Here is a 12,633-nt window from a genome sequence, read left to right as displayed (position 1 = left end):
AAAGCACAAACCTTTACTCCATCTGGTTCCTTCATTGATTCTGTTACTTCTGATGTCCACCATATAGAGCCTACACAGATGGCAACTTGTCCTGGCCAGTCTACTACCCATTGATTACGAGGTGTTGTACTGTAGGCAGCGTTAGAGTCCATTATAACTTTACGTAAACTGCTCATCATAACATCTTCTACTTGTAACAACCATTTCTCTACCATACCCTGTCATGGAAACAGATACATAAGTTTACACATGATATAAAAATTACACCAAAAAATTATTGATTAAAAAAAAAATAAGTTATTAAATTATCTATCTATATGCTAATGTGGGAGGCAGTTCCAGTAACTAAAATTACATTTGTACATTATGCATGATGAAAAATGCAAAACTTCCAGAAACTTACATTTGCTTTTGCAGGTATGATCTTTGTTGAGAAAGGTACAGTTTCTTTTTCTGCTGAGACCATGCCTACAATTTCCTGGTTTTCTGTGAATTCCAGTTTACTGATACCCTCAAAACATTTTTTCAAATGAGGCTGCACACGCATTGGATCTTTTGTCTCAGACAAGATTTCTAATAACTCATCGTTTGATAAGAAGAAAAATCTGAAAGACAAAGAAGACAATATCTGATAGGTCAATTCAACTTCTTTAAAAAGAAGAAAACCCAATCCTACTTCTAAAATTGTCTCCAACAAGATTTAAAAAGTTTCTTACATGTGATCATTAAGAAAAGCTGATCAATAGACTTGGTATGTTGCTCATCAAATAATTATGTAGTGTATTGTAAATTCACATTTTGATTTGTTTTTATATGAATTAAACAGGATTTTTCTCACTATAGCAAAAAATAAAGTCGCCAAAATCGCAATAATAAAAGAACACATTAATTTCTGAATTTACAGTAATCAGTTGACCTATAATCAGTTGACCACAAAGTACCTCTAGTTCTAAGATTACAAGAGACTAAGAAAAATGGGTACAACTGCTGTTCTCCAACAGATTTTAAAATTCATATACATTAAGACTTTAAGTTTCAAATACTGTTATATAAGATTTTAAATGTCATAGATAAAGGAAGATGTAGTATCAGTGCCAATGAAACAACTCTCCATCCCAGTCACAATCTATAAAAGTAAACCATTATAGGTCAAGGTACTTCAACCATAGTATACATATACATAAAATACAGTAGCTTATATTCAGTTTTTCCCTGACCATACAAAAACACCCAGGTTATCTTACCTTGGAAAGTACAATCTCTTTTTCTCTAGATATGCATTCAATCCTTTCTGGATTTCATCTAACAGGTTGTTAGCATCTCTCAGACGTCCCAACATGTTATTCTGAGATGTAGCTACCAGACAGTTAGGATCTTTGATGGCCTCAGTCATGATGTCTCTCCATACACTGTCTACAATGCCAAACTTACGACCCTCTTCAGGCATCTGAGCTAAAATGTCCTCTGAACTGAAGATAGGTTCCAAATACAACCACGTGGCTTGACACTGTAATATCATACAATTAATGTTATGGCTATCTTGTCTTCACATAAAGGGTTATTTCAGAAATTACACTATCATTATATAGGTTAGCTATCATGAGGAAAAATATATTTTTTAAAGATTTCGATTACTATTCATTCATTTATTTTCCTGGCTATCTATTTTAGTGGACTAAAGAAGAAAAAATATTTACATAGATATTTGTATACATAAGTCTGCATACAAGATTACAGAAAATATGTTCTTAGCTAAACAGTTAACTTGTGGTTCAACTGTACCCATGAAATCCATCAAAAAAATAGTATTCTAGGAATAATAATGAATTCATAGTATAAGTTAAGTGTTTCTTTTGCCACATCTGAAACTAAATCAGCACCATAAAACTATAAGCATTAACATATGTATATAAACATATCTATCAAAACTTAAAAAGGAAGTTTTAAAGGAAGTCATGCATTCAAGTTTAGAACTGAGTTATCATCTTTACCTTGAGCCATTCGTCAAGGATGTCTTGCATCAGTACCAACTTTTCTTCCCACTCTTTCATTTCAACTTCAAATGGTTTAATGAATGGAGAACCTCTCATGGTCTGAGCTTTCACAACATGATCATCTAACAGTACTTGTATGTCATCTGGTGCAGCCATAATACTGATTCCCTGAAAAGGAAATAATTAGGCCTCAGTATGTCATTGCAGATATAAATTTGTCTTAAAAAATAATTTCATTCCTTTTGATTTTAACCATTTGTTATGCTTTCCTTTACCCTGTCAATTCTTTTCCAAAAGGGACAATGACTTAAAAATATTATCAAATTTTTGACATTCTATGTTTGAAAAATGTTCAGACTATAGATAATGTGATTTACTGTTTCTCTGTATGGAATCAACTCAAAGGCCATGTCTTTCCATTCAATCTTCATCTTCTCCAAAGCTTTTTCTAGAGAGAACTCCTTTGCTGCAGATGCTCCTATGTCTTCCAATCTGAAAATAACCAGTTCTTAGTTAAGATCTTTACTTCAATATTTTATTTACTCATATCTTTAACCCTTTCCTCCATGGAATATATTTTTTTACATACTTGATTTGCATAGGATATTTTCAATAAAAAAAAAATCATCATGTTTAAAGTATTAATGCATTGCAAAAACAAATTTTTCATCAATGAAATTCCAGTCAGATTTTCTCATGAATATCTTCTTTATATTGGATACAAACTTTTGTTAAGTCTGATACAGATTTTCATAGGCAAGATGTTTCAACTGAAGCACAATGCAGGCGTCAAAAGGTGTCATTATGAAGTAAAGGGGGTGGCGTCAAAAGGCGTCATTATGGAGGAAAGGGTTAAGTGAAGATATGTGTATCAACATTGTTCATGGTGGTTATATTTGTCTAGTAACTCCATTGTAATTGTTTCAATATTTTGCAAGTAAAAAGATCTTCAGCGCTGTTTACCAATCATCAAACTTTCTATGTGTTCTTAACATTTGATTTATTGAGTTTTCTTCAGTTCTCTGTATAACATAAAGAACATGGGGTGATTTAAGATGTTTTCATTCTGTTTTTCCTGTATTTTGCATAATTCCTCAATTACATTTTATCTTTCTGAATCTTTATCTTTGAATTTTCATAACCTATATGACACATGATGTTAATACTTACTGTGCCAGGAATTTAGTGAGACCAAACTCTAACATATTACTGAGTGAAGTTCCTTCAACTGGTCTGATATCTGTCCCTACTATTTCACTCATCTGTCAAAAAAATTTCAATACATAAGTTAGGCCATTTAATAATGCGTCATAATATATGGAGGAGCTAATATGATTTTTACTCACATTCAAATCTTTCATTGCATTTCATTCATTCAGTGAATAAAGGTTGAGGTAAACTAATTTATTAAAGGACTAAAGTTCCAACTACTAAAGATGTTGATTATGACAAAATATCAATGGTAGATTACTTGTTATTGCTTTGAGTCACAAAAAACTTTTTCAGCTCCTTTATAAAATATTGATCAAATCATCCAATTTGTATGGCCACTTTTTACCACTAAAAACATGTTGATAAATCGACAAATAGCATTCATCTCTGTCATGCAGATGCTTAGTTAATTTGGCCCTAAATTTGGACAGACAAACACATGATGCATCCCTTTTCCTTCACTAATGAAAGGGGCACTGAGGGCATCCAATTAAGGAAATATATCATTGGTAATCAATAAATTGTTAAACTAAACCCACCCTCTGCCAATGTCTCTCCCTAATTCCAGGGTTACAGATTGTGGATAATATTGGTAGATGCTGTTTAAACTTGTCAATTTTCCCTCTGACATTATCAGCTATTCTACGAGGTCCAGCTTGATCATTGAATGTCTTTGTTAACTTGTACATCTGTCTCCACATGTCTCCCACATCATTCTCTATTTCTTCAGCATTCAAATCCTGGAATGCTCCTGAAACATATTTAATTCATAAAATTTTACATTTTACAAAATCAGATAAAAACAAAACAAAACACAACATGCTATTTTCCTGTGTCATTAAAATAATTAACCATCCTTATTTCAAACTATTTATGAGCAATTGTAACTTGGTCAAGATATTTATACATTATTTTAACACAACAGTGCTTATACAGAGTGTGGGGTCAAGGTTTGATCCTATCAGGTCTAATCAAACACTTTGAAAAATTTGTTCAAACTTCATCTCCACTATTCAAAGCATGCAGTATATTAAGAATAAAAGCAAAGACTTGTTAACTCCAATCAGAATAATGTGTCAGCAGACTCAGCACAAGACATGTCTTCCTGTTGACTATTCCTTTGTGTATAAGTAAAATTCAGGTTATGTATGTGAACCTAGTACAAAGCATGGTCACTGCATATACTCCATAGTTTTTTTTTAAGGTTTTAATGTTTTAACAACCTACCATTAATAAATAAACTCATCATAGATACCAGGACTAAATTTTGTATATACGCCAGACGCACGTTTCGTCTACAAAAGACTCATCAGTGACGCTCGAATCCAAAAAAGTTAAAAAGGCCAAATAAAGTACGAAGTTGAAGAGCAATGAGGACCATTCTCATGTTTCTGGTGGAAGGAATAAGCAGTATTCCATAATTTTTTTTTATGGTTCTCAACAGTTTTTATATTGTTCTTAATGTTCTAACAACCTACCATTAAGCCATTTCTCATGTTTCTGGTGGAAGGAATAGGCAGTATTCCATAGTTTTTCATATGGTTCTTTCATGGTGAACATCTGCTGTAACTGAGGAAAGAAACTCTGTTCCCATTCTAGTAATGTCTCCTCATCATTGATACCCTCTAGTTCATCACGTGCTGCTACTAAGTTTGTATCTAGTGTAGCCAACTGTTCAGTGTTGTTTCTCATGGCATCCTCACTGAGGAACTAAAAGATAGACAAGAATAACAATCTTTAATTTTGTTATGTCCTAATTGAATTTGATCCTATGAAGAATTGGGAACATTTGAACCAAACAAAAGGCTATAAAATTATCAACAGATTATAGAAAGTATAAATCTTCTAAATTAGAGAAATAAAATTTTCCATTTTTTCCTTTTCTGTGAATTTACAGAGCTGAATAAGCCTCAAATTGTGTCTCTACTTTTCTTCTTATATAGCAATTTGATTGTCATCATTTTAATACTATTAAAATTAATCAATTAACATTATCAGTTATATTTTTATTCTTTCACACTCATAACAAAATTACCATATATTATTTGGAAAAATTTTGTTCTTTCATATTTTTGAAAAGTCAAACTTACTTCTTTCTTCTTGAACGATTCCACTTCTTTCATCATATCATTCAATTTCTCCTCAAACTTGGCAACCCTGCTCTTTAGTTCATCTTCAATAGAATCTCTCTTACTAAGGATAATCTTCTGTGCTATCTCAAACACATTCTTTATATGATCTGGCCAGTGGAATACATGTGTGTTCAACTTCTGGTCTTCAGCTGTTAAAAGATATTTAAGTTGTTACATATAGCATCAATTAGTTTTTTTTCTACTACCATCTTTTAGCTCTATATGATTATGAATTATTAAACTAACCAAAAATATTTCAAAAATTTATCATACCTTGTCAAAATAACATAAAGTTAAACAAAGATTGGAAATCTTTATCATTATACAAACATGTTTCTTTTGTAATAACAAGTATGTTTTTTTTTTTACATAAATAAGGCCGTTAGTTTTCTCGTTTAAATTGTTTTACATTGTCATTTCGGGGTCTTTTTATGACTATGGGGTATGGGCTTTGCTCATTGTTGAAGGCTGTAGGGTGACCTATAGTTGATAATTTCTGTGTCATTTTGGTCTCTTGTGGAGAGTTGTCTCATTGGCAATCATACCACATCTTCTTTTTTTATATGTTATTTTTCTCTCCTATTTTGGAAGACATATAGATTACTTCAGAAATGAAGTATCAAGTCTAAATGACCTTAAGAGGAAGATAACTTACTTGGATAAATAGCATAATCCAACAGAAACATAAGCCGATCCTTGGCATCCTCTATATCATCTTTTAGTTTGTACACTGTCACCTCCTGGGACTAAAAGGGCAAATAAAATAAACATAAGCTAAAAACAAAGAAACATCTTATTACTCAGCAATACTAGATTAGAAAGTTTCAAAAAGTGTTCACTTGCTCATTAACCTTTAAATTGTAATACTAGTTTTTGACTTTAAATAAAATTATCAAATAATTTGTAAGGGTTCCGCGGAACCCAGTGTCTCGCTTACCTTATGAATCTTATAAATGTTTTAAGATTTTTAACTGAAGACTGTATGTTATGTTAACTGATACAAAGACTAAGTTCGATTTATAATTAAAATTCGGATAAACAGGATTTTTTTTTTCACAAAATTATTTCTGGATACTATCTTATAATGATAAACAAGCTTCTGTTCAAGTTTGGTAGAAATCCAGGATAGTTTAAGAAAGTTATTAAAGTTTTAAAAAATTTAACCACAGAGTGAATATTTGTGGGCGCCGACGCCGATGAGAGAATTAAGGATCGCTATGTCTCGCTTTTTTGACAAAAGTCGAAGGCTCAACAAAAAGAGGAACACATCATCTAAGTTTATACTTTCTTAAAGCAATGTGATGATAAGGTTTTACTTACTGTTTTCAAGTATTCCTGTATTTCCACAAGTTCTTGTGTTGTTTTGGGTGTTTCATTTACTTTATCTGCCATTTTGTCATATTTCTCACACAAACTAAAATAAAAGATACGTCATATACTGATTGATTGATTTTCGTTCAATATCCTTTCCAAAAAATTTCATCCTACAGCTATTATTAACCAACAAGTGAATTTGTACTTATCTTGCATTTTATAGGGGGTTCTAGTGCTAATATTATAAAATTCTTTTTAAAAATTGTAAGATTGAAACCGAAAAAGTTAATACTGTCTCAACTCTTTTATTTAAAAATAAATACATACGCTCTGTTCATGTCTCTGTTATCATCAATTTGTCTGGTGACCAGTTTATCCTTCAGTCTTTCTGCTCTACCACACAGGTCATCATTCAATGCTACACAGTCCAAACAGAACATACTCAGTGGAACAGTTATCCTCAATAAAGCTATTTCTTCTCTTAGTTTGTTAAAGGCTATGATTTTCTGTAACACAAATTATTAATGTATTTGTAAACTGCTTACAAAAGAATTTTATTTTCAATCTATTTATTCCAATTTAATAGATTCAGTGATTTTATTGAAAGAAAATATAGACAGATATATAAGAAAAAATCTCACATTTCCAATGTGACAAATTTTTACAAAATTATTACCAAAAACTCAAAATAACGACTAATCATGGAAAAACCTGTCTGTAAGTTCTGATCAAGTGATTTTCCTTGAGGAAATTGGCATATAAAATAATCCTTTTATAAGTCTTAAGCAAAGTTTTATATCATTGATATGAAACATACCTGTTTATAAGCTTCAATTGAATGATCTTCTCTGAGGAAGGCAGCAACTTCCTGCTCAGCCTCATTGTTGAGTAAGTTAGCATACTTCTTGTATGTGTTCAAATACCTAGAAATGCACAAAATGTCTTCATGTCATAATCAACAAGTAAAAAAAACCTTACATAGCAGTATGTACCAAAAACCATAAGATTAAACCTGTGAAATGTAAAAATTCTGTGAATTAGTTTGAGTTGTTTGTTCATTTAATAGTCAAAGCTCTTATACATAGTGTTTGAAATTTTCAATTAGTTGTATAATTAAGCTTAAAAGTTCTTGACAACAATACTGTCCATTAAATATACTCTAGAAATGTTGACTTACTTCTGTGGTCCCACAGTGTTATTTTTGAATATATCCATAGCTTTGTCTACATATTCTACAACTAAAGATTCCTCAATCTTGACAGTTCTCAACAGTAACTTCTTACTTCTCATGTCTGGAAACAACTCACATTCAACCTATAATATTACATGTAAAAGTTTAAAAATATGAAATAAAAGTCAATATTGTAAATTAAAATTGTAAATTAAAATTTCTCTGCCCAAAAATTTGTATGACAATAATTTCAAACTTCGTTGATCTTTTAGAATCATTTTCATAACAGCGTGGACAAGATTGTTTTCTTGGCACGCTCATGATTATCAATTATCATGGTTATAGACATTTAAACTAAGGGGTCTACAAAAATCAAATAATACTAATAATTAGCAGAGGACTAAACCTTATGTGTTGATTCAAATGCTGAATAATTAAATTTTCTTTTTATCTTCTCTTGCACCTGCATGTAATTAACTCTTTTATTTTATTAAAATCCCCATTAGAAAGCCTCTGACAGACTGAATGAGCGTAAAATCATGGTTATCGATAGCTGATGACAAACAAGATAAAGGTATATGATCAGGATTATTACCAACATAAGTATTGCGGTTGTACATGCTGTTATACAAATAATTGTATGTATACAGTCTCTACAGTATCATATTGTGTTTGCTTCATCAAACATTTGTGCTTTAACATTTTTACCAGAAACACGTGTTCATTCACAATGATAGTTTACAGTAGAGTAACTAGAATAAGTCAATATTTACCCTTGTTAATCCGTCCCCACTAGCCACAATCTCAGAGAAACATCTAAGTATAATGTCTCTTATTTCTTTGAAAGCAGGATCAAAAATAATCTTAGGTTCTTCTATTTTTAATTTAATTATCATCATTGATGTCTCTAAGTATTTCAGTTCATCAAATGGTTCTTCAAAATCATTTCCTTCCTAAAATACAAGAATAGAACCAAAATGTAATCCTACAGGCTATAAAATTTGATATATAGAGAAATCTACAAATGTTAACTAAAATTTATATTACTTATCTCATTTTCATTTATCAATTCTATTAAAAAGAAAGGAAAGAGAAAAAAGAGGAAATTTTGTTGTTCAGCAATAATTGAATATCAATCCGATAGGTTATGAGAAGACATCATTTTCTTGTGACAGTAATTATCAGACAACAGAAACTTTGTGGATAACATGGCTGGAGTCTTTTGTTAAAACTGCATTACCACCTTGATAGGACTAAGAAGTTTTTTTCTGTCTAAATTTGAGCTGAAGACAAGCTTAAATATGGTCTTATCAATGAACACTAATGATCATCTTTAAACACTTTATTATAAACATTTTTATATTTTTTTTAGAGCTCTGTTAAAATTTTTTTAAAATGGAATAATAGAAACAGCTATATAACCAAAGTTGTATTCTATGGTGATAAATTTATCAAATATACTTACTTTGTGAGTTGCAAAGAATTTGAGGAAGTCAGCGAGAGAATTGATGACCATTCCTCTCAGTTGTATAGACATCAGACCTGCAACACAGGCAAAGAATTCCTCAACAAGTTCTGTGTTTTCATCATCATCTGGAGGCACAAGGTCTTCCCATAATTCATTGTGTTCAACAAATAACTTGGCACAGTTTGGAATCCAGCTAAAAGAGTGGGAAAACAGTTTAGCAAAGTCAAAGTTTTCACTTTTTTAAGAGAAATCAATAAATGTTTAATGCATTTTTTGTACTTATCTATAAAATAAAAAAAACAACATATAGACTTGGCTTTTCCTTATTCTATATATAAATGTATAAAAAAGGTTTGGGTTAAACTATTTATAAGACTCCTACCAGAACATACATAGTACTTCACAATGTATATCTAGACGAAATCATGTATGCTAATAATAATAATAATAATACACATAGTTAATTTGCACTCATGTAGTTCAATGTATTGTTGTTATTAACATAAGATATAATGCTGTTTAAGATGTATACATGTAGTCAAAAAATCAAATGAAAATAAAAAATAGAAAATATACAAATAAATTGTAGCAAACATTTCTTATCAGGGTTGTGTTAGGTACTTCTTGATACTTTGCTTAAAAGTAAAAGTGTTTTGAGCTTTACCCATTGTGTGTGATGATGATTATGTATATGTATTGGTGGTAAATAATTAATTAAACAAGTTTTTTTCTAAGATAAATACTGTCCTACCTTTTCCTCAGAACTTCATGTGCTTCCCAACATTGTTTCTTAACCAAAGATTCAAACTCTGAGGGTAACAAAGGTAAATCTGCTTCATTTAGTTCTTTCAGGTTTACAAATCTCAATTCATTAAATCTGTAAAAAGTCAAATGGTTGTTAAAACAGGATAATGAATTAGTTAATGGATCAGTCATTTTTATTTCTAACAGCCAGATCGAAAACATTTGAATTTATAGTACAAAATGTACCTGCAAATAATAACAAATGATAGATTAATTTTTTAATATAAGCTTTACTGTAACTATTTTCTTCCTTACTTTCCACTTCATGATCAGATAAATCACAGGAATTTCAGATTCTAGTTCAATTCCATGTTTGTTTGAATTAAAATATAAAGAATTATATCAGCTTTTCTTTTATACAATAACAATCTCAACATAAACCAACAAATAGTGACTCCTTAACTCTTTCATGAATGCTTATGCTACAGTACATCAATAGTCAGACTATCATAAATATGTCTACATCGAAAATAATGAACTTTAAAATCAAACAAAAACTTACTCATCAAACCAAATATCCTGCAGTTTTAACATTATAGGATTTGTGATAAACAGATGGATCCTATTTGTGTCTTTCATGTTTCTATAGCTATCATGCCATGGAACTGGAGCTCTAATGACTCTATGAATATAATAAAGAAACATTCAATACAAAGATTTGTGTTTACATAATTTGCTCTGTACATCCATCTAAAATTTCATTATAGATTAAAAATACACAAAAGTTATCTTAAAAATGAAATTAACTTAAAATCCTCTAAAAGTGAAATACATTAAGATTATAAACTTTATTTTTATCATAAAAAGGGGAAAGTTTGATCACAATAAGCCCCTATAATATATCTTATCCAGCATCAGGTCAATTCAATACATTTGTCATTTTGAGAAACTTTTACAGTATGGGTATTTCTCATTGATGACCTGGATAGTTGTCTAATTGGCATCCATACCACATCTTATTATTTTTATATCTGAAACAAACACATCTTATTAATAAGCACGAAAAATACTTTCCAATCATAAATATTTAGCCAAAACATCTTCTACTTTATTTACCTGTGAGGGAAAGGCTTTGGTGTCCATGCAATGTGCAGTCTTTCTTTTTCTGTTGGATCTTTTAAAATGTAGTCAACTGAAATTATCAATAATTCTTATTTGAAATAAATGCAAAACACAACATTAAAAGTGACACAGGCTTCCTGTTCGTAATATACTGCAATAGATCCAGTATACCGAAAGAATGTACAATGAATTTGGTACTAAATAAAAGTTCATTACTAGTGTACATAAGAACCATACATATTTGAAATTGTGTTCATAAGAAGGCTGCAAATATTAACTTTTGTATATCAGATGCATGCATTTGGGTGTATCATGAAATACACAAATCAAGTGTTATTGGGAGAAAGCATTCTATAAAATTATAAGATTTTGGATTACCTTAAAGGCAAATTCAGTATAAAGTTTTTATTTCCAGTATTCCACAGAAAATATAAAAATAATTTCCGACATGATTTCTATATGGTCAAATACTTAATAATAACAAAATTAACAATAGTTTTACCAATGGTTTTCCTCAAACTGAACTCATAATCTTTCTGCACTTCCTCTGTCAGGTCTCGTACCATAGGTGTTAGAGAGGTACTAGATAAGAGTGGTGGAGGAACTAGAGATCTGATATTCTTCATTGTGTCAGGATGAGGCGCAGCTAACATCTGCCTCTTGACACCTTTCTGTATGTAATAGTAATATCTCTGTAAAAAACAAAACATTCAAAATAAAGTCTTGTGTATGCAATGGTAATATGGGGACGAAGTCCCCAATAACAGTAGAAAATTTAATAAAAAAAAAAAAATCGGGAAAATTTTCCTGATATTTTCTTTGTACTAATGAACTCAAAATCGTTCAATTTTTTTTGTCGCGTTTTTTAATTTCCGGACCTGCGCAGAAATCTACAATGTACTTCCTTTTTCCGGTCTCGTTTGTATGAAACTTTGAGTAAAATGTATATTTATCAGTCTAGTATAAACTAGGAAGGGACGCAATACCAATTTCATTTTTAATAATTCCTTGATATGACAAGAGTGCACACACTGAAATGTCTCGCCTTCTTTACTAATCATTGATATTATGTTGATAATCCTAAATACAAAGCTTTATTACGACTGTCACATAAACTTAACAGGAACCATGAAAATGAGGTCAAGGTCAGTTGAACCATATGCCAGGCAGACATGTACAGCTAACAATGCTTCCATACAACAAATATAGTTGACCTATTGCTTATAGTTTAAGAAAATAGACCAAAACACAAAAACTTAACACTGAGCAATGAACCGTGAAAACCAGGTCAAGGTCAAATAAAACCTGCACGACTGACATATAGATCATAAAATATTTCCCTACACCCAAATATAGTTGACCTATGACATATAGTATTAGATAAAAAGACCAAAACTCAAAAACTTAACTTTGACCACTGAACCATGAAAATGAGGTCAAGGTCAGATGACATCTGCCCGCTAGACATGTACACCT

The 12,633-nt window shown here is 30.8% G+C and overlaps 1 protein-coding gene across 4 annotated transcripts in view; it reads right to left on the bottom strand.

Annotated features, from left to right (window-relative positions):
* Nucleotides 1-12,633, bottom strand: part of LOC143045769 (dynein axonemal heavy chain 3-like) — a 61,459-nt gene that overhangs the window by 39,704 nt on the left and 9,122 nt on the right. For all 4 annotated transcript variants that reach the window (XM_076218500.1, XM_076218501.1, XM_076218502.1 and 1 more), the window contains exons 7-26: nucleotides 11,660-11,849; nucleotides 11,152-11,227; nucleotides 10,598-10,717; nucleotides 10,043-10,168; nucleotides 9,289-9,484; nucleotides 8,597-8,776; nucleotides 7,830-7,966; nucleotides 7,470-7,575; nucleotides 6,980-7,158; nucleotides 6,659-6,752; nucleotides 5,994-6,084; nucleotides 5,297-5,487; nucleotides 4,685-4,916; nucleotides 3,746-3,957; nucleotides 3,165-3,256; nucleotides 2,372-2,486; nucleotides 1,992-2,162; nucleotides 1,245-1,507; nucleotides 404-605; nucleotides 12-218 (exon numbers count right to left, since the gene is read on the bottom strand). In XM_076218500.1, coding sequence (XP_076074615.1) covers nucleotides 12-218; nucleotides 404-605; nucleotides 1,245-1,507; nucleotides 1,992-2,162; nucleotides 2,372-2,486; nucleotides 3,165-3,256; nucleotides 3,746-3,957; nucleotides 4,685-4,916; nucleotides 5,297-5,487; nucleotides 5,994-6,084; nucleotides 6,659-6,752; nucleotides 6,980-7,158; nucleotides 7,470-7,575; nucleotides 7,830-7,966; nucleotides 8,597-8,776; nucleotides 9,289-9,484; nucleotides 10,043-10,168; nucleotides 10,598-10,717; nucleotides 11,152-11,227; nucleotides 11,660-11,849 — 3,180 coding nt within the window. The remainder of the gene's footprint in view (nucleotides 1-11; nucleotides 219-403; nucleotides 606-1,244; nucleotides 1,508-1,991; nucleotides 2,163-2,371; nucleotides 2,487-3,164; nucleotides 3,257-3,745; nucleotides 3,958-4,684; nucleotides 4,917-5,296; nucleotides 5,488-5,993; nucleotides 6,085-6,658; nucleotides 6,753-6,979; nucleotides 7,159-7,469; nucleotides 7,576-7,829; nucleotides 7,967-8,596; nucleotides 8,777-9,288; nucleotides 9,485-10,042; nucleotides 10,169-10,597; nucleotides 10,718-11,151; nucleotides 11,228-11,659; nucleotides 11,850-12,633) is intronic.

The sequence above is a fragment of the Mytilus galloprovincialis genome, chromosome 9 (assembly GCF_965363235.1).
Source record: "Mytilus galloprovincialis chromosome 9, xbMytGall1.hap1.1, whole genome shotgun sequence".
Classification (NCBI taxonomy): domain Eukaryota; kingdom Metazoa; phylum Mollusca; class Bivalvia; order Mytilida; family Mytilidae; genus Mytilus; species Mytilus galloprovincialis.
This window is presented reverse-complemented; position numbering and strand designations above follow the sequence as displayed.